Source organism: Homarus americanus, unplaced genomic scaffold (assembly GCF_018991925.1).
Source record: "Homarus americanus isolate GMGI-L3 unplaced genomic scaffold, GMGI_Hamer_2.0 scaffold39155, whole genome shotgun sequence".
Lineage (NCBI taxonomy): Eukaryota > Metazoa > Arthropoda > Malacostraca > Decapoda > Nephropidae > Homarus > Homarus americanus.
The window spans coordinates 1,918,263-1,943,111 of record NW_024737042.1 but is presented as its reverse complement, the minus strand read 5'-3'; the positions used below and the strand labels follow the sequence as shown (position 1 = coordinate 1,943,111).

Here is a 24,849-nt window from a genome sequence, read left to right as displayed (position 1 = left end):
ACAAACCTTATCTAAACATGGAGTATACTGTAGATGTAGTGTCGGACAAAATTGCCTGAACTCTGGGTCATATATATGATTGGTTTATATCAAATAACGCTGTTTTTCATTGGTGGTCCGTCATTTCAACCCGTCAACTTACTTCCCTGTCAATTCAACCCATGCCAACTCAACCCACGCCAACTCAATCCCCTGTAAAGTTAACCCCTGTCTATTCAACCTCTCATAAATTCAGCTATTATGCATTTATGTTTAAACATAAGTAAATCGTCATATATTAGTGCGCTCCCTGCACTGGATGTCACCAGCCAGCCCCATTCCTGCGGTAACGTCGAGTCGAAGCGGACCGAAATTATTATTATTATTATTATTATTATTATTGTAAACGCCTTAGTTAAGGACGTTCAGGTTACGGGCAAGTCGAAGGGAATGATTGAAACCCGTCTTTTGACGCATTCAATATTTATTGATGTGGTCAAAACCTGCAGAGGAGAAGGCGTTCATAATATTACAAGGTGATCCATCTGATACATAATTAGTTAGTCTCACACAATTTTATCTTAATTACAATTTATTAAACATACTGACATAACACAAAGTTCATAACTCTATTAATCTTAGCTTCGCTTCACTCTGCATTGTCTAATTATTCCAGGTTAGGCAGAAACGAGTAGGCGTAATTATTCAACAATATTTCAGTACCGAGGGGTATGTCATTACTTAGGCTGTACTTACAAGTGCGGGTCAATGCAGATCAGTATGGTGTTCCAAGAGAAAACAGTATTGTGTAAATCGTCCCAGCACAAATTCTCGGACAGAAGGCTGGTCTTCACAGCATCACTAGAGAGGGCGATCTGTCTCATGGAGGGGCGGGCAGCCACCGCCACCAGTCTAAGACAGTCCACTCAGCAGAACCAGGACTTGTCTGTAAACACTTCTACATCTGGCGAGGACACAGGTCGAAAGATTTAATGGCATCACACGCAAGCACTGTAGCTGAAGCCAGCGGCGATAACAATTATTATTATTATTATTATTATTTGTTGTTGTTATTATATATATTTTTTTCGTATATTATATAGTACTTATATTATTGCATATAAGTTATTGCTCTAATCTAAGATATTGAAGTTTCGTTCATTTTTCAGAGTGCAACTTTTACAGCAGAAGGATTCCACAATTCTTTAAGATCAATGTTCATTTACAGTATGCTTACCCTACTGTCCGCATTCTCTTTTATGTGGTCTGGAGTGTGACATGACTGAAGTTCAGAATTTAGAGTGACCAAATGTGTAAATTGGCCAATCGTTAGTGACAGTATCATGAATACCAAGAGCACACCTGAGACATTAAGGTAAATTAAGGTAAAAACAGCTCTTCATCTAAATAATAAATTATTTACTTTTTCTTTTTCTTTTATCCTCTTCACCACTGATCGGCTCGTTAGCCGCTTGGGCGATCGGTCACGTCTCTGTTACGCACTGTTGGCAAGTACTGGGGATGCACCGGCTCCTGAATGAACCTGAACCTGCTCCAGTGTTGGTCAAATCTGGTCTTGAAAGAGCTCACACTCGGTGCCGTCACAACACTTTCTGGTAGATTGTTCCAAGAGTTCACAACTCTCACTCCGAAAAAGTTTGTCCTCACATTTTTCTGGACTTGCGGCTTCTTCAATCTGAGCTGTGAACTTTTGTGGGGCGAGCGTCCGCCAGCTCCAAGTAAGGACACTCGACTGAGTAGTTAGTGCCCCTTGAGATGCTTATACACCTCAATTAGGTCATCCCTTGCCCGTCTGTAGTATAAACTGGAAATATATTTAAGGTGAAATAGACATTTACGAACATGTTGCATTTGGGGAGGTTTTAAAGACCAGTCGAGCTCATGACTATTGTGCATATGAAAATAGAGGAAGACCTGTATCTAATGTAACAATCCTAACCATGCCTGTGTGACTTGATAATATGTCTTATATCTGTAACTGGATGTCGGAGTCCTGGTAGTATTTTGTGTAATGAGGGTAAACTCGGGTAGAAGGTAAAGTAAGAGTTACAGTTGTAGGATTGTAAAGTGAAGAAGTTTGGTAGCGTCGCCGATTAGTTATTTAACCGTTAATATGATCTTAGGGGAATCTTCTAAACAACACTTTTAAGCACAGTTATTTATTAGTTAATTGAATGGCATGAACACATTAATAAATCATTATATTGACGTTACTAGAAAATGACTCCTGGACACAAACATGAAATGGATACACTTCCCACCGTAAGTAACTCACTCTATGGATCGCCCTGACAATGACTCACGTGTGACCTGAGGGAGGCCTAGCAGCTGGGGACTCTGTCTGTAGGGCTGGTACTGCTGAAGAGAGTGATCCCGGCGGGTGGTGGACTCTGCTAGCTGGGGACTCGGTGCTGGGAAGGGAAGTCCCCCTCTCGACCTCGACTTGTGACGAGTGTGACTCCGTCTGCCTCTGAGTTCTGTCTCTCCCTCATAGTTACTGATATGTATGTTTTTTCTGCTGGCTTGGTTTGGTCTGACAAAACTCACTATATTTGAATGATGATGAATATATCCATTCTTTCTGGGTTTCTATAGGATCAGCCTAAATGAATCCAGAAAGCAGCTTTCCAACCTTGCTGTTAGATGTACAGTTCTGTAAACAAGGTACAGTATATGACTGTCCAAAATTTGATGACTAGAACAACATTATTGGTAAATTACCTTAGGCTGATAACCTAACCTAACCTAACCTCAGCCATGTCTGCACCAAACCTGACTGAACGCAATCGTAATCATCATCGTCTTACGGCCATTTTCCACGCTTGTGTGTGTAGCCGTGATTACCCGATGGCAGCTCACCATGCTGCACGGTCTACTACAGCCTTAAGCTAGGATTCCATTCACGTGGTAGCTGTAGCATTAGCGCCAAAAGTAGATCATAGTGAAATGTGCACGGTTGTTGCCATTGGCACGGTAGCGTTATGCGTTTGCAGTACATTCCACTCGGTCCCTGTAGCAATTGAAAATGCAACCGCATGGAAACGGACGAGGGAATCCCACACTGTGACGTCACTAGTTCCTGTTTCATATACGTGCTCTCCTCAACCAGCAAAATATTCTTTGCATTTTCTTCAACCAAGCTTAGCTCTTTTACCAAAGTATTGTAGGCTCCACATAAGGGCCGATTCAGCAGCAATTTATGCACCCATCATTTATGTTCCCTTTGCATCACGCATGCGGCAGGATCTTATACAAAACCAGGATAATTAATAGCAAATCATCCTGTTCATATAATTAGCGTCGTAACTTCGATGAACTGGCAGCCATCTTTCCTGTCCTGTTCCCGCTAAGACAGAATATGCAACTGCAAATGGAAACAGGGGTGTCTGTTTTCCTAGGCAATTTAACGCAAACGCATATATGGAATCCTAGCATTACTGGATGAGCCATATTGTGTTTACATTAAGCACTGAACTTTTTTTTAAGGTTTAGGTTAAAAGTCATTGTCATCGAAAGTTAAAAAAAATATAAATACGATAATTTTCGAAAAATGAATCATAGAAGGCTGAAACTCGATGCATTACATTCCACAACAGCAGACAGCGCCTATGGCGTTGTCTTATGACGTCGCGTTTCTCCAGAAAATCGCGTCAAAGTTGACGATTTTTTGGCAAAAATGATGCGAGTAAAGTCTCCTTGGGGCACCACATAAAAGATACGACTTTAATAGGTTGAAGGTCAAGGTCATGATGAATAAAAAGGTGCAATTTTTTTAATCATCATATCTCGGAACCTTCTGGATAAAATCTTTAAATTTGGGATCAAGGCATGTCAATAAAAACGTGACCGAAGAGTAAAATGAGCTGGGTCAAGGTAAGCCATCTTTGATTGTCTTGTTATTCTGGTGACAGCTTCTACACCTGAAGTAAGTTCGCTGCGAGGTGGCCTTAGTGCCGCCCATCCTAGAGTACAAGAGACAACTATTCCTATCACCTGTGGAGCGACAGTTGTTGAAGGATGTTGATGATTTTGTATGTTGAACTGTTCTTGGAAGAATGGCGTTAGGGGTAATATGTGTTTATGGATAGTGGTTATTCTGGGTGGAGAATGTAGAGTGGTTGTGGTGTGTTAATAATGTTGTGGTGGTGACTTCTAGGTTAAGAATAATAGTGATAATTATGATACTGTGTACGAGTTAAATGTGGGGTGTTTATGGTGTTGTAATGAAGGTTGACAAGAGCTAAAGTTATTGAACCATTGTCAGAAGAAGGTAAATCGAGTGAATAAATTTCTAGAACTTACACGAAGATTATTTATACACATAACTGGTCTGTCCCTCAGCTCTCTTCAAAAGTGAGGTGCATCCCCGTTTGAAGTACTGCCATCCCTTCTGGTGGTCCCCGAGATATGTTAGAAATTGTCAGTTGATTGAGGGCGTCTAAAAGAGGACCTCCGGAATGGTACCTGCACTTTAATACCTCAGGTGCCAAAAGAGATTAGAATGCCCCCAGTTACCTAGCTTATACTATAAACGGGGAAGGGGCGATTTAATATTTTTTTTAAGCACCTCAGAGGATATTACTCAGTCGAATGTTCATATCACATTTTCTGATTTCAGATTTTTCCCACGCAGTGTGGGGTCTTTAGAGTTTTTTTTTATGTAATGTTGTGTATGAAGTTGTGTGATGATGTAATGTTTGAATTAGTTTTAACTGTTGGTGTTGTTGTGTTGGTTGTGAGAGGTTTATTTTCTAGGGCTTCCTGCTAATCTCTGGTGAGCGCATTTTTATTATTGGTATTTTATCTTATATTATGCCGGCGAAATCTCAAAATGCGACTAATATTTGGGAGTTGACACTAATACCAAACTATAAAGCAAAGTTTGAGCTCGTTCTGCCCATATTTTGAATTTGATATAATGAATGGTGAGTAAAATGAAGGTGTCAGTTGAGTGAGAGCCCCTGAAACTTAATTGGTGTCTGTACATCTTATCGTTATCATCATGGTATCTTTGTACTTGAACATATACCTGAAGTGCACTGCTCTCTAAAATTTTATAAACAATACACAGGATCTAACCGACCTGTAATAACTTACAACGTACCTGTTTCTTTTCTTGTACAGGTATATACGTAGGCGGTGGGATATCTGGTACTTTATTACAATTATATATATATATATATATATATATATATATATATATATATATATATATATATATATATATATATATATATATATATATATATATATATATATATATATATATATAATTTTTTTTCCGCCCGATTTTTGTAAGTATTGTATCCGGCATTTTGGTATATGGCCAGGTAATACAATTTACTTGGGTGCATTGTGTGTTTTTTATGTGGTTGATGGTTGTGACAGCATTTGGTATAGTGGTATGTTTATTTCTATAGTGGTGTTGGTGTAAAGCGGTGGTAGTGGGAATGTGGTGCATGCTATGGTGTTAGCTTTAATGCTTGGCAGGCTAGTCGGGCACTAGGAAATAATGACGTGAGGGAGTGCGCACGGCCATGGCTGGGGCGGCCTGTGCCGACTGCCGAGAGGGCTGGGGCTGGTTGGACTCTTGAGTTGGAGCGAGACAGTCAGTAACACCCCAGCAACGCCCGGGGTAGCTGTAGCACACTCAGTGAAGTGTCGCAGCAGTCTGGGTCGTCAAATACTTTCTTGGAACATCATCTTTATCATCTGTCTGCTTCGTATCACCCTGGGAACCACTTGAACCGAAGAACAACCAACTGAGAACACCAACAGTGACCTTTAATCAGATACGACCAGATTTATCGCCAACGTAGTAAGATTACCAAATGTCCATCAGAAAGGTGGGTCCACTCCTCCATAATAATAACATGCCAACAGTTAAAAATGCATAGCTCTGTTACATATTATTTATGCCAATGGAAACTACTTACAAAAATGTCTTATAGGGTGTCATTTAGAATTATGCTTCCAACTTTATAATTTCAAACATTTAATTGTTGAACTATGGATGCACAGGGCTGTGAGGACCCGGAGATAACATAGCCTCAAGTAGACTTTTTTTTATGACATTCAGGACAATAGTTTGTCATAAAAAAAAGTCTACTTGAGGCTATGTTATCTCCGGGTCCTCACAGCTCTGTGTATCCATGGTTAATAGAGTAATGTTTGCAGCCAACCTTCACTGCGTCATATTTCCTCGCCACCCTGATCACGTGATCGTCTCTGGGGACTACGTTGGCTTAACTAAATATGATTGCAGCATGTCTTCATTATGATGGTTTTAAAAGGAATTTAATTAGTTTCAAGAGTTTGTATTTTATAATAATTAGAATGGTTTTATAATAATTGATTAACCAACACGAAACAACAATTATCCTATAGTGGTTGTCTTATCTATCATTGGATTATTTAACATGCTGTAGATTTTTTACAAAGGGAGTCATTAGTATTTTACCCCCTGAGGTCTGAGCTGGTTCCTTTTTGCACAAAGATAACAGACATTACTTTGTAATTATTTAATTGTCTTCCTATCCTTGTTCATCAAAGTCACCCTTTCGTTTTACTGTATGCCTAATTTGTTTCAATTTCATATTCTATCCCTGCGCCTGTTTTAAGCTTCCCTAAGTCCCATTTTAGTTTGTCCATGGTTTTTCTTTATAAATGGTGATAGTAATAATCGACGATTATCACTATTGGGCGTGAAGTTTTAGTCAGGGGTAACTTTTTCTTTTTATTGCTGCATTTTAACGGGGATGAGTCCGTATACCTAATGTACACCTATGCCAATAAGCATTCAGTGGTTTCTTGACCTCTTCTTGGTTGAATCATATGCCTGTTTACCATTATTCGTAAACCTGCACAATACTATATACATGCTAAACCTTTTTAGCGTAGTAGAACTTTTATGGCGATCTCACTGAAAGTCTGTCAATCTTTTTTTTTATTATAAATAATCTGACATTAATTTAATAATTTTCTCCACTTGTCGGCGTGTTAGCCACTTGGGCGATTGATTACGTCTTTTACGCATTGTTGAATTGAATTGAAACAGTTTATTTCGCCAGAAAAACACAGATACAGAGTGGATAATAATAACAACAATATTAACATGGTTGAGCCAGTTGAGAACCTGAGCTCTCTTTTAGGCACCTGATATATACTATACATTTATCTCAAGGAAGTATTATGTAACATTTCGTAACATCTGGAAAAGTACAATAGCATGGTGGTAACAAGAACATCTCATAATGTTACCACGGCTATCACTTCAATATTTATGTATTTTATTTATTTATTATTTTTATTAGTATATATATTATATTTATATTACTGTATAAGCATATACATAAATTACAGTGGAATTTAAAAACATGAGTATAATGGGGGAGCAGTACAACATGGGTTGTACAGTATTAAGGTTGAACAAGAGGACAGAGCTGTCAGGATTATGTCTAGTTGGCAATTATGAATTGAATTGGATTGGATTGAAACAGTTTATTTAGCCAGAAAAACAGATATAGAGTGAATAATAATAACACTATTTACATGGCAGAGCCAATTGAGAACCTGAACTCTCTTTTAGGCACCTGATATATACTATACATTTATCTCAAGGAAGTATTATGTAACATTTAGTAACATCTGGAATAGTACAATAGCATGGTGGTAATAAGAACATCTCAAAATGTTACCACGGTTATCACCATGTTTATTGCAATGGTAATTTCTTATCTATTTATACATGATAATTTCCGATAAAACGGTTTTGATGGTACAATAAAAACAGGTACTGTAAATATAGTAGGTATTACATGGAATATTAATACTTAGACAATAGATATTTTTTTAGAGATGATTTAATTTAAAGGAAGGGAGCGTAGTCTTTGCTCTGACGGGTGGGGGTAAGTTGTTCCATACCTTCACACCATGATATTTTATGGAGGTCTAGGACTGAGAGGAACGCATGGTGGGGTGGTCTTAGTAGCTCTGGGTGCCTAAGTTGTATCTCTGATTATTCCGGAACTGGAAATAATTATTGTCAAGCAAGTGATTGATAGATTTGTAAACAAAGAGGGCACTGCAGTAGGCGTTAATATCTTCGAATTTTAACATTTTCAATTTAGGAAATTGTTGGTGGTGACATCACCTTTTTTAAGGATAATGTCGATCATAAACACATAGACCAAATGCATGATCTGACATGCTGTGATATACTCGGGTTCATGTAAACTATACTCGTCACTTGCGAGTAATGTGTTTATGTTTGCAGGTAATGGATGTATGTGAGTGTAAGAACTGGACTTACTGAGATCAGTGTGTAGTACAGTCTGTATGCGCCTGCATATGGGTGTCGATGGCTGGCATATTTATTAATTGTGTTTCTGAAGTTGTAATTGTGAGCAATTTGAACTTGGGACAAATCAGATAAAATTACAAATTAACTTCGATTGCAGCAGCTTAAGAAAAATATAAAGAGCTCAGGTTCTCAACTGGCTCAGCCATGTTAATATTGTTATTATTATCCACCCTGTATCTGTGTTTTTCTGGCTAATTAAACTAGCCTCTGATGGCACCCTGTGCCAATCATCCCTTATTGGCCCCTCCCCTTTAAATTAAATTCCGAACATAGTCAAGTTGGCAACGATAAAATATGTATCAAGGCCAACAATTTGGCGCCGTGGTCTGGCCCTGCATGCTTCTACTTCTATTGGACCTAAGTGTTGCTGATTCGTGCTCCCCTCTGAATGGATACCCTGTACTTAAAATTACAAATGGGGGAGTAAAGGAACCAAGTGCAATGCTGGCCCCTCTGCCTTCTTGTGGACCAAAGCATAGTACAAGATTTGATGTATCAGCAAACTTTTTCACATCCATTTATACTGTACAATAGTTCTGCATGGTTAATGCTTAGGGAACTTTGTCCCTGGGCTACTGCTTATCGCATAATGTGGCTAAACCACTATCAGCTGAAGTGATAGGACGGGTCAGTCCATAACGAAAGCTTTGTGGTGACAGTTCTGAACAGCTCACGTTACCGTTGTGGATGTGTAGTACATTGGTACTAGTTACATCCAAACAAAACTAAGAAGGTGGGTACAGTATTCACTTCATTCAAGCTTATGACAAAAGAAGATATTATACATTTTCTCATTCATGGGAAATTGATACTCAGTTATAGTGTAGCTAGTAGTCTTCCTTAACTTTATATATACAGTCTAGAACTGCTTTTAGTGTCCTTGTGGCATGGTCGGTAATGTTTCCTGGTTCCACACAGTAGGTCAAGGGTTCGTGTCCTGGCTGGTGAGGTTGTTGATTACATGTTCAAAGTACGCGTGTTATATGGACTAAAAATGAAGTATATATGGTACCTCGGGTTTCATACCAGCTGGGTTCGGTAAAATGCTACTGACATCCACATAAGCAGCACGGGCAGTTCTCAGTGGGAGGTTCACGGCGCCATCAGCTCGATGAACAGGTTTTGTGTGAAATATAACAAAGTCTAGAACTGCTTGCCTTTTAGTGTCCTTGTGGCATGGTTGGTAACATTCCCTGGTTCCACACAGTAGGTTGTGGGTTCGAGTCCTGGCTGGTGAGGTTGTTGATTATATGTTCAAAGTCCGCATGTTATATGGACTGAAAATGTATATATATATATATATATATATATATATATATATATATATATATATATATATATATATATATATATATATATATATATATATATAGTCTTTTGGGCAGTTGGTCTCTTATGGCAAAATGAGACAGAAGAGGAGCAGAGCAGTGATTCAGATATGCCCAGTGAGGGGCTAGTTTATTGGGTACCTTCTTGCATCCTGTGCAAGGCGAAGCGCAAAACCATTTACAGCGCCCAACAAGGAAGTATGCAGAGTTCATGCATGCCTCAGTGGAGGGAGGGGGGTTAGGAGGCTGACAGTGAGGAGGGCAGGAGGTAGATACAATAGTGAGGAGGGCAGTGAGGAATAGTGGACAGGGCAGTGGTTAGTAGGTCATGAAGCAGTCAGCGAGGGGTGGTTGGCAGGGCATGATGGGCTGGGTTGGAGGTGAGCAATGAAGAGTGATGGACCAGGCAGTAGCTGAGTAATGATGGAGCAGGGTAGGGCAGAACAGTGAAGGGTGATGAATATGGTAGGAGGTGAGAAGTGAAGGTTGGTACTTCGGGCATGGCAGGGACATCGTGCATAAATTAATTTTGTAAAAATTTCACAAGACAAAAAAAATACAAGTACAGTACCTGTACTGTAATTTGATTTTTGGAGGGTTAAGGATGTCTTCATTGTCAATGGACATCAGTGAGAGTTAATATGGTGCCATAAACATTCCCTGAATAGCTGTTACTTAGAGACAGACATGTTGTCACTGGACATTAAAAGTACAATATTGCTTGATTTATTGTGTTATCCTTTACAGATGCGTGTGTTATGTCTCAATGTGTGTGCCATTCTGGTGGCATATGCTGTGGTCCAGGCTTATGGAGACAGCACCATCGATCTAAATCCAGTTATCATATCCCCATTCCTCAGTAACAGCAATAATACCTTGTTAGTAATGGATCTCATGAAGAAACACTTTGACGACTCTCTCAAGTACCTGTACACTGTGAGTTAAGCTTGGTCTGTTCTGTTCTTCAGAAGAACATATTAAAATTGCTCCTGTGTGTTCTATTGATTATGTGTAATTTTGCCTTAGTATAGTCTACTAAAAACGTTTACATGTAAATTTACTTTAATGAATTCTCTATACCTGAAGATACCTCTACAGTCAAGTCCTTATGATTCTGGTTTGCCCTCCTTAACACTTTCCGTGCATGCTCTCACAAAATGTTGTACAGATCAATAAAATATCTATACAGTACTGTAACAGTGTTGTACAGTGTACCCCCAAGGAGATCCCTCAGTACAATTATAATTTTAATTATGCATTTTCTTTACAGTACAGTAGTTGAAAGTTCAGTGAAACCTCCAAAATATTGGACTTCTCTCTCCATATAATCCATTAGATGGGGGTTTCACATTTTAAAGGACTCACGACAGAACAGACTTTCATCTTGATATAGTTTGTTACAAAGACGTTTCACATCTAATGGACTTTCCTCTCCATATACTGTAGTTTGGTAGAGGTTTCACAGTATTAGTAATGAACAGAATTTTACATTAAACAATTGGGACTGAGTCGTAATCAATAATTAACAAATGATAAAAACCAGATGTTGCACACAGCAAATTATGCACAGTAGAGTACTGTATATAAATTGAGATGTTGTACTTCTCTACCCAGTACCCTCTCTCAAAATATGTAATATGGTACGGACTTGAGTTTTATTTAATATTTTCTTCTGCCCAATACATATTGTTTTTGTAAGATATCCTCAGCATGTCCTGTTAACCATGGTTCATATGGTAATGTTGTAGACTCCTGTTGGGGAGGTATGCACTATTGGAGAGATCTCCTCATCCATTCCTGAAATAGTTGAATTTCAATTTAGTCTTAAGATTTTTAAATGCTATGCATCTTGTCTGATTTCAAACTGCTGATTTATTTAATGGATAGTCTATGTAAGTTGAGCTGAAAGAACAGAAGAATGAACAAAACTGCAGTCAGCCTATTGGTCTGTACTAGACAGCCCTGTTTACACCCAACCCTTATTAACTAAATATCTGTTCAACCTATATTTGATGCCTCCCAGCTGAATAAATTCATCTGGGGTAATTCTTCCCTAAGATTAAATTTCTCTAATTTAAAACCACCATTATTTGTTTGCTCCCAATCTCATAGTTTAAGCAACTTAGTTATATCACCTATACTGTATTTAACTATATCTTCCATTTATACATAAGGATCATATTGCCCCTCACTCAGCATCTCTCATGATAATGCCAGTTCAGTTTCCTTAATCTGTCTCTAAAGTATACAGTACTAAAAAGTTCTTAATAGCTAGGATTAACTGTGTCATCCTTTTCTGAAACGTTTCCATGAAATCAATATGCAGTCTGTCGTGGCCAAAGCAACCACATAATCCAAGTGTTGTCTCACATAATATATGAGGTATGGTTGTAAGATAACATTGCTTCTGCAGTTACGAACACTCCAGTATGTAAACCCTTGTACAGTATACAGTATATATACAGTATAAGGATGAATAACAGCACCAAAATATTGATAAACAGCAGCATTTATACAATTCTGGGGAATGCCTTATCCTCAGTGACATAATGGAGCTTACCTGTGTGGCATCATATACTGGCTACTGTATAGTATGCAAACCATGGTGGGGTTAGGTATTTTGGCGATGTAGGTTGGTGTGAGCCTAAATAATAAGAAACCAAGAGAAAAGTGTAGACAAAGTACAGTACCCCATACTCAAGCTGCCTTTAAGCTCAAGGGAATTCCTTCTGTATCATCATGGACTCACGCCTTGCATCACAAAGAAATGAAGGGTGGGGTTTTCACTGGACAGCCTGTGGAACATATAGGTGGAGTTGGCAAAACAAAAAATTTCTTGGAGATAAAATCATGTTGGCTAAAAGCATATGAAACATGTGCAGTACAATTATTCAAAATGCTTATAATATAGATACTACTGTACTTGGTTTACTTCATGTGCAAGAATTCTAGCTCTTATTTATAACCCCTGATCACCAGAGTACAGTATATGGGTCAATGCTAGTTTAATTTATTTTGCACTTCACTATATATATTTTATTGTCATTTGCAGCACTTAAGTTTTAACAATGTCTTTAGCTTTTCTATACAGTGCAGTGTAAATTCTTAAATTTTGTCATATGCTTTCAGAGCAAGCAGTATGGAAGCCAGTTTGTGGAGCGCCCTGGCATGGCTAAGTTATTGATGGATGCTAGTGATAACCAGTGGGAGGAGGGCCTAGACTTCCTCAAGAAATACCTCCAGCGTGGTGGCACACTTGATGAGAATTTTGTTTTGTCTTTCACTGGAAAGGTTCGTAAGTGTGTGTGTGTGTGCACACACAGGGGATCCCTGGGTTATGAACGGGTTTCATTCCTAAGGACGTTCGTTAGTTGGAAATGTACGTAAGTCTGAACACATGCTATGTGCATACTGAACTTACAGAACATTGTTTAAAATCCCACTACTGTATAACATAGTCCTTATATACATCTAAAATCACTGAATTTAAGAGAAAGGTAAAAATTGAATGATAAAATATGTACAGTAAATGAAAGTAAAAAATAAGCCATCAGGTAAATAATTGAAACCGGAAAAACGCTTCTGATAACGAATCCACTTAAAGCGGGGAATTAATCCCATAAGAAACAATGGAAATGGGTCAAATTGGGATCATGACATTGTACACGACACTTAAGTATTTTTATATGATATCTTTTAACAAATTACTGTATTTACCTGAGAAATGTTTGTTAAACATTTGATAACACATCGTTTTAAGAAATTATTTAGCTTTATTTTTTATTTTTTAAATTGCCCCGGAGGGGGCTAGTTTATTGGGCACCCCCTTACATCCTGTGCAAGGTGAAGCACAGAAGCATTTACAGTGCCCAACTGGGAAGCATGCTAAGTTCATGCTTGCCTTTATGACTCATGCATTAAGGGCGTAAAAGCCTGAAGAGTCATAGGTTTTGTCAGCAAGTTAAATAAAGTGACAGAATGATGAGTGTGTGGGGGGAAAAGTTCCCGGTACATTTCATCTGTTTATGGCAAAGCGTGGCAGGTCCCTAATAATGTCAAGTGCCAGGCCTGTCACTCGGAGGAGGGATATCTGGTCAGGGAGGGAAGAGGTGTTGGTAACGGCTGGGGACCTGTAGGAGGAGGTCATAGGGCAAGTGAGGATGTAGTGAGAGAGGGTGTGAGAGTCAGTTGGCCACAAAGTTTACAAACAGTGCGGCCAGGCTCAGGGTTGCCAATATACTCCCATAGGTACCTGTACCCTAAGTGCAGTCTCATGTACATAATGTGTTGAGATCGAGTCAGGGATTGATACTCTTTGTAGTGGCGGTTGTCGTCACCGGTTACAGCGTCATAATGGCGTACAGTAGTGTGACGCTACCCCGTTGTGTCAGTTGTGTCCAATTTTTGTTGAATGCTTTGCGTTGCGCAGCTTGTATGCGAGATTTGAAATGATTCAGGGAGAGGGCGAGGGTAGTTTCAATATCTTCTTCTTGTGTTGCTTCTTTGGCAAGCCGATCAACAGTGTCACAGGCAGTTATTCCTATGTGTGACGGGATCCAAATAAACTTGACACGGATGTCATCAGTTTGTTCTAGCCCGGTGACGGCGACCAGGGTGTGTTGGGTGGCAGGGGAGTATTTAGCTTTATAATTTATTTAACGTCCTTAAAGTTCATTGGGGTCGGTGTGTTGAGGCAACGTAGGTTGTGCCAGCTGGTGCACACTCACTGCAGTGGTTCATTGAAACAGAATACATATTATAATGTTTTAAAAATAAATAATGTAAACATAATAAAATATTTTCATTTACTTAGCTTAAGAGGTAGAGATGTTTGATTTAATTGGATTGATGAAGGTGGGTGTTGGGAGAGGAGGATTAATTGGAGGATGAAAAAGAAACAGGACTTGGTGGATTGTCCATTCCCACTCTTCTTTTGCCTAATACTTCTAATTTTACATTTATACTAAAGCTTGTGTGCTTCCTTTTGAGCGCTGCACCACCCTGTTTGGGTTGAGATCTCATGGCTTCAAAAATTAATAAAATAATTCACCACAACATGCATGAAAAGACACAACAAAGGCAGGAGTAAACAAAACACAGCACTGGTCTGGACGAAACAAAGTGGGAGATTGGTGCGGAGACGTGTGGCATGCATGATGCCAGGAAGAGGGTGAAATTTCTAGTCACTTAAGCTAAAAATCCGTAGATTATATACAGGAGTTTTCAGAGTTTTTGAGTGGAATCCACTTAAATGCGGAGCCTTTTTTTATGTGGATGGTCACAAAAAGTTGACCACTTGACTGCGAAACCGTGGATAGAGAATACAATACAGTGATCCCTCGGTTAAGGAGCGACTTGGTTAACAAAATTTCGGTTAATGAATTACCTTCCATAAGATTCTTAACTTCGGTTAACGAGCATTCCCTCGATTAATGAATTCCTTACGAGCGCCCCTCAACATGTTTTCGCTTGCACACTTGCTGTCGTATTAGTCCGCCAATACAGTAATCGGTTCTAGGGCTTAAATTCCTTACTATTTTAGTAAATATCAAGAAGTTTGTACTATTCAATAATTTTAAAAGTCTTATACTAAAATTTTTAGTCATTTTAACAATTATTTAACATAATTTAAGTACAGGGAAACTAGTTTTTAGCCCGCCAAACAGCCTGTCAACACACCATACAGGTGTCAGTCTCAGTCTCTGTCTTTTCAGTGAAGGTAACATCTTGCTTCAAACTCTCTTCAACATAAACCCTTTTTTTCTGTGTTTCCAATCAAATTATTGGTCATTTTGAAATTTATTTTACATATTGATGATATACAGTATAGTACAGTGCAGTGTTGATTTAAAGAAAATAATCTTGAATTACACAAAGTGAAGCAAAATTTTATGGGTGAAATGGCGCCATGGGGTGACTTCTCTTCCACCCCAATGCCTTCTCTTCTCCCTTCTCCTCCACTTCCATTCTAATTCCCATCATCATCATCCAGGAGCCTTCTACATGCACACCTCAAAGTAAGTGTACTTTACTGCATTTATTTTTTGTTTGTGTGTAATTTTCGGTGAGCTGGGACCAATTACCCAAAAACCCATTGAAACGATGGTTTCGGTTAACAAATTTTTCGGTTAACGAGCAACCTTCTGGAACGAATTGTGCTCGTTAACCGAGGGACCACTGTACTTTTATAACGAGGACCTTCTGTAAATTTAATGATTAACCTCATTCATATCGGTGGGCATTTGTAAGTCGGATGTTCATAAGTTGGGGACCTTCTGTATGTAATTTTTCCTCATAATTTACTGATAATATTCTTGTTTTTATTTAATATTTTTTATGTTGCTCCAAAAAAAAAAAAAATTGAAAAGCACATGGTGGGAATTTTGTATAATTTATGGAGACTTTGAATTTGGGCCATTTGAATTTTGAATGTTTGACTGTAACATTTCTCAACTGTAATATGTTATGTTTCCCACATACAGGAGGTATTTATTTTTGTATAATAAAGCTCCTTAGAGTCATAACATAATGATTAACTCATTATATCATCAATGTAGATGCCAATTTTGTTTCGAAAGATAATGTTCTGAAAAAATTTCCTTATTTTCAGGGTGAATTAACCTTAGACAACACTGAGGTCATTGCAGACAAATATGTGAACACACTTAAAGATATTGTGATCGACTCCATTTCACGGTCTCACAAGATGAACAAAATGCATCATGTAGCAAGCAAGTGGAGGCATGGAGATCCTGAGGTAAGAGCAAAGCATGTTTCAGGCTTATGCTTCCTCAGAAGCATGAAGCCAAAATATAAATAACACCAGATGACACTACAGTAGTTATTTCAAATTCATTTTTTCGTGTTTCCACTTGTGTGCTGTGTTTACTTAATGAATTATTGTGGTAAATTTTGGTGCAAACTGTGTAATTTTGTTGACAAAAATAAACTACTGTCCGTTTGGAAATACTGTATATTTATGTAGAATTATATTTAATAATGTACAGTGACTACTGTACTGTGGTGTCATATTCAGCCTGGCACGACTAGCAAGCATTATTTAGATCACTTCCTTGCATTGTTTTGTCTAGTATGTCCATAATTTTCTGTGTTTCAGTTTGTACATTTTTTTTTTTAGTTTGATAATAGTACTGTCCAGTACAGTACTTATATTCATCTCTTTTTGCTTTACTTTTATCCTCTTCGCCACTGATCGGCTTGTTAGCCGCTTGGGCAATCGGTCACGTCTCTTTTCATTTATCTTCTTCACCAAAAGATCGACTCGCTAGCCACCCGGGCGATCGGTCACGTCTCTGTCACGCACTGTTAGCAAATACTGGGCATGCACGGCTCCTGAATGTACCTGAACCCGCTCCAGTGTTGGTCAAGTCTTGTCTTGAAAGAGCTCACACTCGGTGCCGTCACAACACTCTCTGGTAGATTGTTCCAAGAGTTTACAACCCTCACTCCGAAAAAGTTTGCCCTCACAGTTTTCTGGACTTAAGGCTTCTTCAGTCTTGATCTGTGACCCCTTGTGGGGCGAGCGTCCGCCAGCTCCAAGTAAGGACACTCAAATGAGTAGTGCCCCCTGAGATGCTTATACACCTCAACTAGGTCCCCCCTTGCCTGTCTGTAGTATAAGCTAGGCAAGTTCAGGTGCTCCAATCTCTCAGGGTAGCTAAGGTGCCGAAGTGCAGGCACCAATCTGGTGGCCCTCCTTTGAACATTTTCAACCAACTGACAGTGCCTAGCATATCTCGGGGACCAGATGGGGAAGCACTTCACTCCTGAAGATATCTGAATGACCTTTTTATAAGACCCAATAATTTATTTGCCTGATTTACCTTCTTCTCACAATACAGTAAATCCTCCCGATAGTAGACTAATTCTTGCGATCCCTGTCCGTAATTGGTAGAATTCCATCAATGGGAGGGTTTCCTTTTCTCACATTCCACACCATAAAAATGCACATGTTGTATGGTAATAACTATTTACCCATTGGCTACCCACAATAGCACTGTTTTCAATTCCACAGCTTGAGCTGATAAAGTGTTCCATAGGTCTACCGCCCTCTGTGTGAAGAAGTACTGTACAAAAAAATTATTCTTCCTGCATGATAACTTGGTGACTGAAGTTATATCTCCTCATGCTGACGGTGCATGACATAAAGGAATGGCCAAAGTTCATGTTTTCCTTTTCTTTCAAGATTTTGTATACTGTATATCTCTGAGATGTGGCCTTGATGTGTGTCATTAAAAATGACCTGTGCCCGGGTGGGCTAGTGCCTGTAAAAAAAAGGGGGGGAGGGGGGGAAATATACATTTTTTGTACACAAGTAAAAATGTAACCCCCTCCCGCCCGGTCAGCAAATGTTATTTGCAGATTTGGCGATTCGCGGCCATTTTGGCCTAACCCCCGCGAATTTGAAGGGCATGCTGTATTAAAATTAATCATTATCTTACAAGAATTCCAGCCATGTAAGTTATATTCTGCCAAATCAATTCAGTGACATTTTATAAGCGAAAAATTTCAAGTCCCTCTAATTAACTGATAAATACACACTTGGTAACCTCTGCCTGGCTGTGTCAACACTCAACCTGTCTTCCCAGCCAGGGTGAAGGTAGTTTTAGGCTTAAAGTTTTTATCTTATAAAATGTCACAGACCAAATTTAGCAGAATATAACTTGCATTGCTGGAATCCTTGTAAGATTGTGATTAATTTGAGTACAGCTCCTCCCCGATTTATGACGGGGTTAGGGACCCAAATCCAGGTCGTAAGTCGAAATGGTCGTAGGTCGGAAATGCTTAAATAATACATAGAAAATCGAAAATGGGTGTCTCTTTTTCTTCTCAGCACCACAAAACACTCACTTTTAAGCTTGCCAGCCATTTTAAAGTGAATTACAAATGAAAATTTTGTCTGTTTACCGACTTTGGGACTCGAAAATACGTAATTTTACCAAATTTTGGTATGACTGAGGCAGGTCGTAAGTGCTGGTGGTTGTAAGTCGAGTAGGTCGTAAGTCGGGGAGGAGCTGTATAAGCATCACATAGTTTGCACAAGAGATAAAAATTTTAGTCCTTTAATGTAGTACATTTGAATACAAAGTGTGCACATTACTTTTATCCTCTTTACCACTGATCGGCTCGTTAGCCGCTTGGGCGGCAATGCTTTAGAACCACGGGTGCTGGAAAATCGGTGGTGTACCTGTATTGTTTAACCACAGTATATTTTTATTATCAGATTGGCCACTTCCTGGATAACAAATTAAAGGCCGAGGCTGAGTACACCCGTAAAATGGCTGGTCATGTTGTTACTCTGAAGAAGATGAAGACCCTTGGTGTGGCCCTCAACATGTTTGATGCTAATCTTTAAATGTCATATAAGGTAATTCTGTGTACTTAGGCTCCATTGAGATATGTGTTTTAGGTGTTAGTGAACAAGTATTTCAATGACGACCAGCATAATAGGTCATATTCTAGAAAACTGTATTAATATCTTTTAAACTACAGAAATACCTACCTGTATTGTATCTTTTTTCATATAAGACTCTAAGTGGATATTTCTTCACAGTAATACTGTAACCTCAGTTTCAATTTAGTGAAGTTATATTGTTAAATAAAAAAAAAATGGAGTGGTAGAAAAAGTGCAGGCAAATGATCCTGATTCCATAAGCAATCCCTATTCATTTCTATGAGGTGAAGTGTGTCCTACTCAGAACCAACCATAGGTGGTGCACCCTTATATAAAACATCTGCATCATCTTCATTCTTCATATGTTCAAGATGTTTGAATTTTCCTACATTAAGATTCTTAATATACATATTGCAACGTTATAAAACCAGACAAACAAAGTCTTCTACTATATTTTAATTTGTCTCAATATTTACAAAATAATAATTTAGAGCTGATTTTGATTTGAAATGTGAATTCATAATTAATTTTTTAAAGTAGCATGCTTGTACCCTGTATATTGTTATGAAAAATGCTTAGTTCTACTTCAAGTCTGAGTAAGCTATAATTTATCATTCAATAAATAGTATATACTAATACAATCAACTTTATTGTTAGACAAATATAGATATATCAAATAAGGAATTTGTCAACACTTACAATAAAGTTTAGTACTAGAATGTTATTTGATGTCACCTTAAAGAAAAAGAGCATGCAGTCGTTGAGAAAAAAACAGGCATGTGGTAAGGTCCCTTAGGACTGACAAACCATTTGAGCAAGAACTGATACAACACTTTGTACACAAAGCCTTATACACAAGGAGGCAGCATGATTGGCCAGCTTCGAAATTAGATACCTTTTTACTGCTGCCTCTAGGATAGGAGTCGAGTAATGTATCCACTAAGACAATGCAACACACCTGAGTGATGCAGCACAGTATAGTTCCCTAAGAAAAATATACTGTTTAAATGAAATTATTCTCTCAAGAACCATATTGCCTACTGACCAATGCCCCCAGAACAATATACTGTACTCACAAGAACATAGAATCCACTAGAACTATATCCTATATCCTTCAGAATAATATCCCATGGAAAGCAATATATCCCCAGCAACAATATACCCAATAAAACAGATCAATATACCCTCTCGAACATTATTCCCTAGAGGCCTAAAACAATATAACCCCAATACAATATCCTCATGAATAATATCCCCCAGATCAATATATCAACTAGAAATTTTTTTTTTTCCCCTCTTCGCCACTGATCTGCTCGTTAGCCGCTTGGGCGATCAGTCACGTCTCTGATTACTTTTCCTTTTCATTTATCCTCTTCACCAAAAGATCGGCTCGCTAGCCACCCGGGCGATCGGTCACGTCTCTGTCACGCACTGTTGGCAAATACTGGGCATGCACCGGCTCCTGAATGTACCTGAACCCGCTCCAGTGTTGGTCAAGTCTTGTCTTGAAAGAGCTCGCACATATGACCCTTTCAGAACAATATCCTCTTCAAAACAATACTGTATCCCTTTCAGAACAATATTTCCCAAGAAAAATGTCTTTCCAGAACAATATGCCCTCTAGAACAGGGGTGGCAAGATGTCAGTCTCAACGTACTGCTTCACAGTCCATCTATACAGGATCCAGCTTGAAATCAAGGGTAGCAATGCTTCAATTCGTGTGAGTTGTGTATACTGTATAGTTCAGTACTTGCAGAAATCTCAGGGTTGTGAATCAATTTTAGAGGCATCGTTATTTCTGATGAACATAACGAAAGTCGAAAAGAAAATTTTGACTTGGCAAAACAATATTCAAATAAAATCCAGGGCTTCAGGGTAAAGCTTTTGGAACCTACTCATCAAAGAAAAATAACCAAATGTGGGAAAAGTTGCTAGGTATTGGCAGCATTATCTGGATCATCTACCTTTGTAAGTCAACATTCTCACACATGAAAAACGTCAAATCCAAATACTGTACTGATCAGATTTGTCAGATGACCAACTGGATGCCTGCTTGAGGCTAGCAATCAACACCTACTACAGTATTCAATTTCGGACTACAAGGTCTCCAGCAATATCATTTTTCAATAAGGTCACACTGTCAATTGGCAATGACTCTTTTAACACCCACAGTTACTGGTCGAGATACGAGGTCTGTCTTAAAGTATACCTGTAGTCTACACAACGGAACAACAATGCTCCCGTTAACTCCCTGCAACACATGTTCTCCTGTACAAGTCTCCTTCACAAATAGGATTGAACTTTTCCCCACAATACTGTGTGATGCACCAGTATCTCGTAGGATACTTACAGGGACAAGACTATCCTTTGCTACAGACACTGACCCACTAAACTGCCAAAACGAGATCAGGACATTTACCAAGCTTATCTACTGATTCAAAGTGCAACTGCAAGGCTTCAAGAAATAAGGTCCAATTTCGACACAGAGTTTACTTTATGGTACACAGCCTGTGAGAAAATGGCAGATGATGTTGGATGTGCAATTGAGATTCCAAGGATCACATGGCTAATGCTGCAGCAAGTTCCACGCAGGAACACTTCAAAAGGAATGTTGCAGTCCCTTTCATTAATTACACTATCTCTGAGATAAAAACGAGATTCAAAACTAAGACATTCATCCGAGCCAAGCAATATTTTCCCTGCTGCCAGTTAAAAGTATGAATTGTTTTCAAGTTGAAGACACTTGTTCTGAAGATGAAGTTTTGGGAGGCAGATCTTCCAGTTCCTTCTTCCCTCACCAATGAGCTACAAGAGTGGATGGCCTATTGGCAGGTATGTGAGTATGTCAATAAGTCATTTGCTTAGTTTTTCAATTGCAGATATTAATATACAAAATCTGAGTCTCCCATATGGCACCTAACCGACTGTCCATGCAAGCTGAGAACAGCCATATTTTGTGTATATGTTTTATAAAAGGGTTTAGTTAAATTAAAATATGAAATTGGAGGGCAGTGAATGTTTCTTTTTTGCTGTACAGTAATAATATTCATAATGACTAAAATATACGTGCTAGTTCAGTCCTTTTGGTATATCTGGATCCGCCCCTGCAACACTGACTCAGCAAATTTGAATTTGAATGATTCCGTCCATTGCAAGGCTCTCCGCTCCACAGCAGGCACAGTTCATTTCCTAAACTCAACCGAGCATTCTCTTTATAGTACACATCCAAAATCCACACAACAGGCCTAACCCACTAACTACTAACAAATTCACAAAACATTAAGGAAATGCTTATACTCGTAACACTATTGTATGGTACTGTAATGTACATTGGAAATTGTATACTACATGTATCTGGATCGTCACGATACAGTCCCCACAAAAAAGTCATTTTGAAGTTCTGGGAGTTCTTTGTTGTGTTTTACCAGATACAGTAATTTGATCCATCTTGTACATAATGGTGTTGTCAGTATACCATTTACCTATGGTCGACTGTAAAGTACAAAGGTCAAAAGGATGTTTTAGTAGTGTCCTATTTATCGCTTAGTGATAATTTTACTTGTAAGTAGTAGGACATCATGTATTAATAGTGTACTTTTACTTAATTTGTGGGAGTGGTAGTATTGTACCTGTAGATAAATGATAAGGATAATTATTTTTATGTTAATTTGTGTTATAATTATTATGATTTGTTTAGCAGTTTCCCCAAAGCGCTTGTAGGGTCAGTTAGCTCTATGTATTTATGTTTTACTCCCCTTAGCTACTGACTAGTATTTAACTAGCCAACACTAAAGGCAACGTTGTGAGTATTATTTTATTATTTGTCATGTCGAAGTAAGAGAAACAAAAATTGAAACCCTGCAATTGTGTGTAAATGAGGCAGAAAGTCAGATCAGCAACCTGGGACATGGTCACAATCTTCGTGATGCCATATAGCAGCAGGGTCTACCATAAGAAAACACATTATGCTTCCAATAGCTTCCCAGGCGGTAGTACCTTCCTGTTTGGTAGCTTCACGAAGCTACTCGACCCCAGTGAGCACCGTTTCAGAACCAGTTTCCCATCTGACTATGAGACTGAGGTATCGAGGCAAGTGTATCTGCCTGGTAGGCCGAGTCTCTTTTTCTGCGGCCTACAGTGGTGGTGTTGTGATGGTTTGATGGTAGTGGACTGCGGCGTTAATCCTTGGTTCCTTGTGGCTGACCATCGCAACCTGGACTTGTTACCTGAGCTGCCATTTCCACCAGGTTTTTGTGTTATTGTGTATAGTATGTGTATTTAATGTATAATGTAAGAATAAATGGGTAATATTCTTGTGTGTTTTGACAAATGCATAGTTGTTACTTTTTTGATAATTGCATATTTGGTTTACTTCTATTAGTGAATGTACCTAATTAACTAACATAATACTTAATATAAATGTTTTGAAATTACTCAGTTTACATGATAATCTTCTTATCCCTTTCATAACTTAAAATTGTCTGCCACAAACAGTGATTCTTGTGTGTGTGCTCCTTACATGATGCATCCACGTATTTCAACCCCTTGATTATTCACTCTGTATTTTTGCTTGTGAACTTTGCCTTTCCTCAATGTTATGGGTAGCAAGGAGGGACATCACACTGTGTACTGTAAATGTCCAGTGTATATAATTTGGAGTGGCTGTTGAGTAGTTGGCGATGAATCTTGTTCAGTCTCATGTTATGAATCTTTGAGGTTATTGTCTATAATTGAATCTTTGAAGCCGTTTAAATGATGGTTCGGAATTCATGTTCAGTATGGATTTTTGGGAATACTTCATTTTATACCCGTAGTTTATTTCCAGCCATTTTAATATTTTGAAGAAACAAACCCTTAAAAATCTTACCTAACCTATAAAAATCCTAAAACTATAAAGCACTTGCCCTACTATTATTTTCGGTGTTGAGAAGAGGAGGGTGGGGGGGAGGGGGGGTCTCTGAACTCGAAAGCGATTTTTACCTTTTTTATGGGTTAGGAAAGGTTAGGTAAGGTTTTTCAAAGGTTTGTTTGGTGTTCTTTGGGGTATTTCACCACACATTTTCCCTCTGCTTCAAAGGCCTGTTACACAACCGGACTTGGGGCGCTTATGTGCTTTGATTTGTAGCACATAGTCTGTTTTACGCAGCTGCGGCCATCAAGTGAAGTATTGCCGGAATTTTTGTATGGTTTAAACTCCTGTATCGGTGCCAATAACGGTAATTATTGACTTTGTGTCAATAACTCCACCATCGGTGTCAACAATTCCATCATCGGTGTCAACAACTCCACTATCGGTGTCAATAACTCCACCATCGGTGTCAACAATTCCATCATCGGTCAATAACTCCACTATCGGTGTCAATAACTCCACTATCGGTGTCAATTACTCCACTATCGGTGTCAATTACTCCACTATCGGTGTCAATTACTCCACTATCAGTGCCAATAATCCCGGGAAAAGAACTTTAAAAAATATCATTTGTTAATTGGGAAGTAATTCTTGTGTGGTTGACATTAAAACAGAGAGCGTGGCTACATGAAGCCCTATGTGTAATTCTACTGTGAGACTTTTGTTGGCTCGCCCACATCCTGGCAGAGCGCCAACTAGGTCAGGCGTTTGGGGCTCAACTGCACTGTTTTAGGTATAATTTGGAATGATAAGCACAGATTTGTTTATTATATTGTATAATAAATCGTAGATAAACTTGGTCACCTAATGTTTCACTTCTTTAACGCCAACCTAA

At 38.7% G+C, this 24,849-nt stretch overlaps 1 protein-coding gene across 2 annotated transcripts; it reads left to right on the top strand.

The window, feature by feature from the left end:
* Positions 1-5,577: 5,577 nt before the first annotated feature.
* LOC121872560 lies at positions 5,578-19,824 on the top strand. Of its 2 annotated transcripts, none has more exons than XM_042375370.1 (5): positions 5,578-5,846; positions 10,438-10,626; positions 12,820-12,981; positions 16,301-16,447; positions 18,935-19,824. In XM_042375370.1, exons 1-5 carry the CDS (start codon positions 5,832-5,834, stop codon positions 19,064-19,066), a joined length of 645 nt encoding a protein of 214 aa, XP_042231304.1. In that variant the 5' UTR covers positions 5,578-5,831; the 3' UTR covers positions 19,067-19,824. The 2 variants fall into 2 exon arrangements, with proteins under 2 accessions (XP_042231304.1, XP_042231305.1); XM_042375371.1 differs by lacking the exon at positions 5,578-5,846 and adding an exon at positions 8,979-9,095.
* Positions 19,825-24,849: the final 5,025 nt, after the last annotated feature.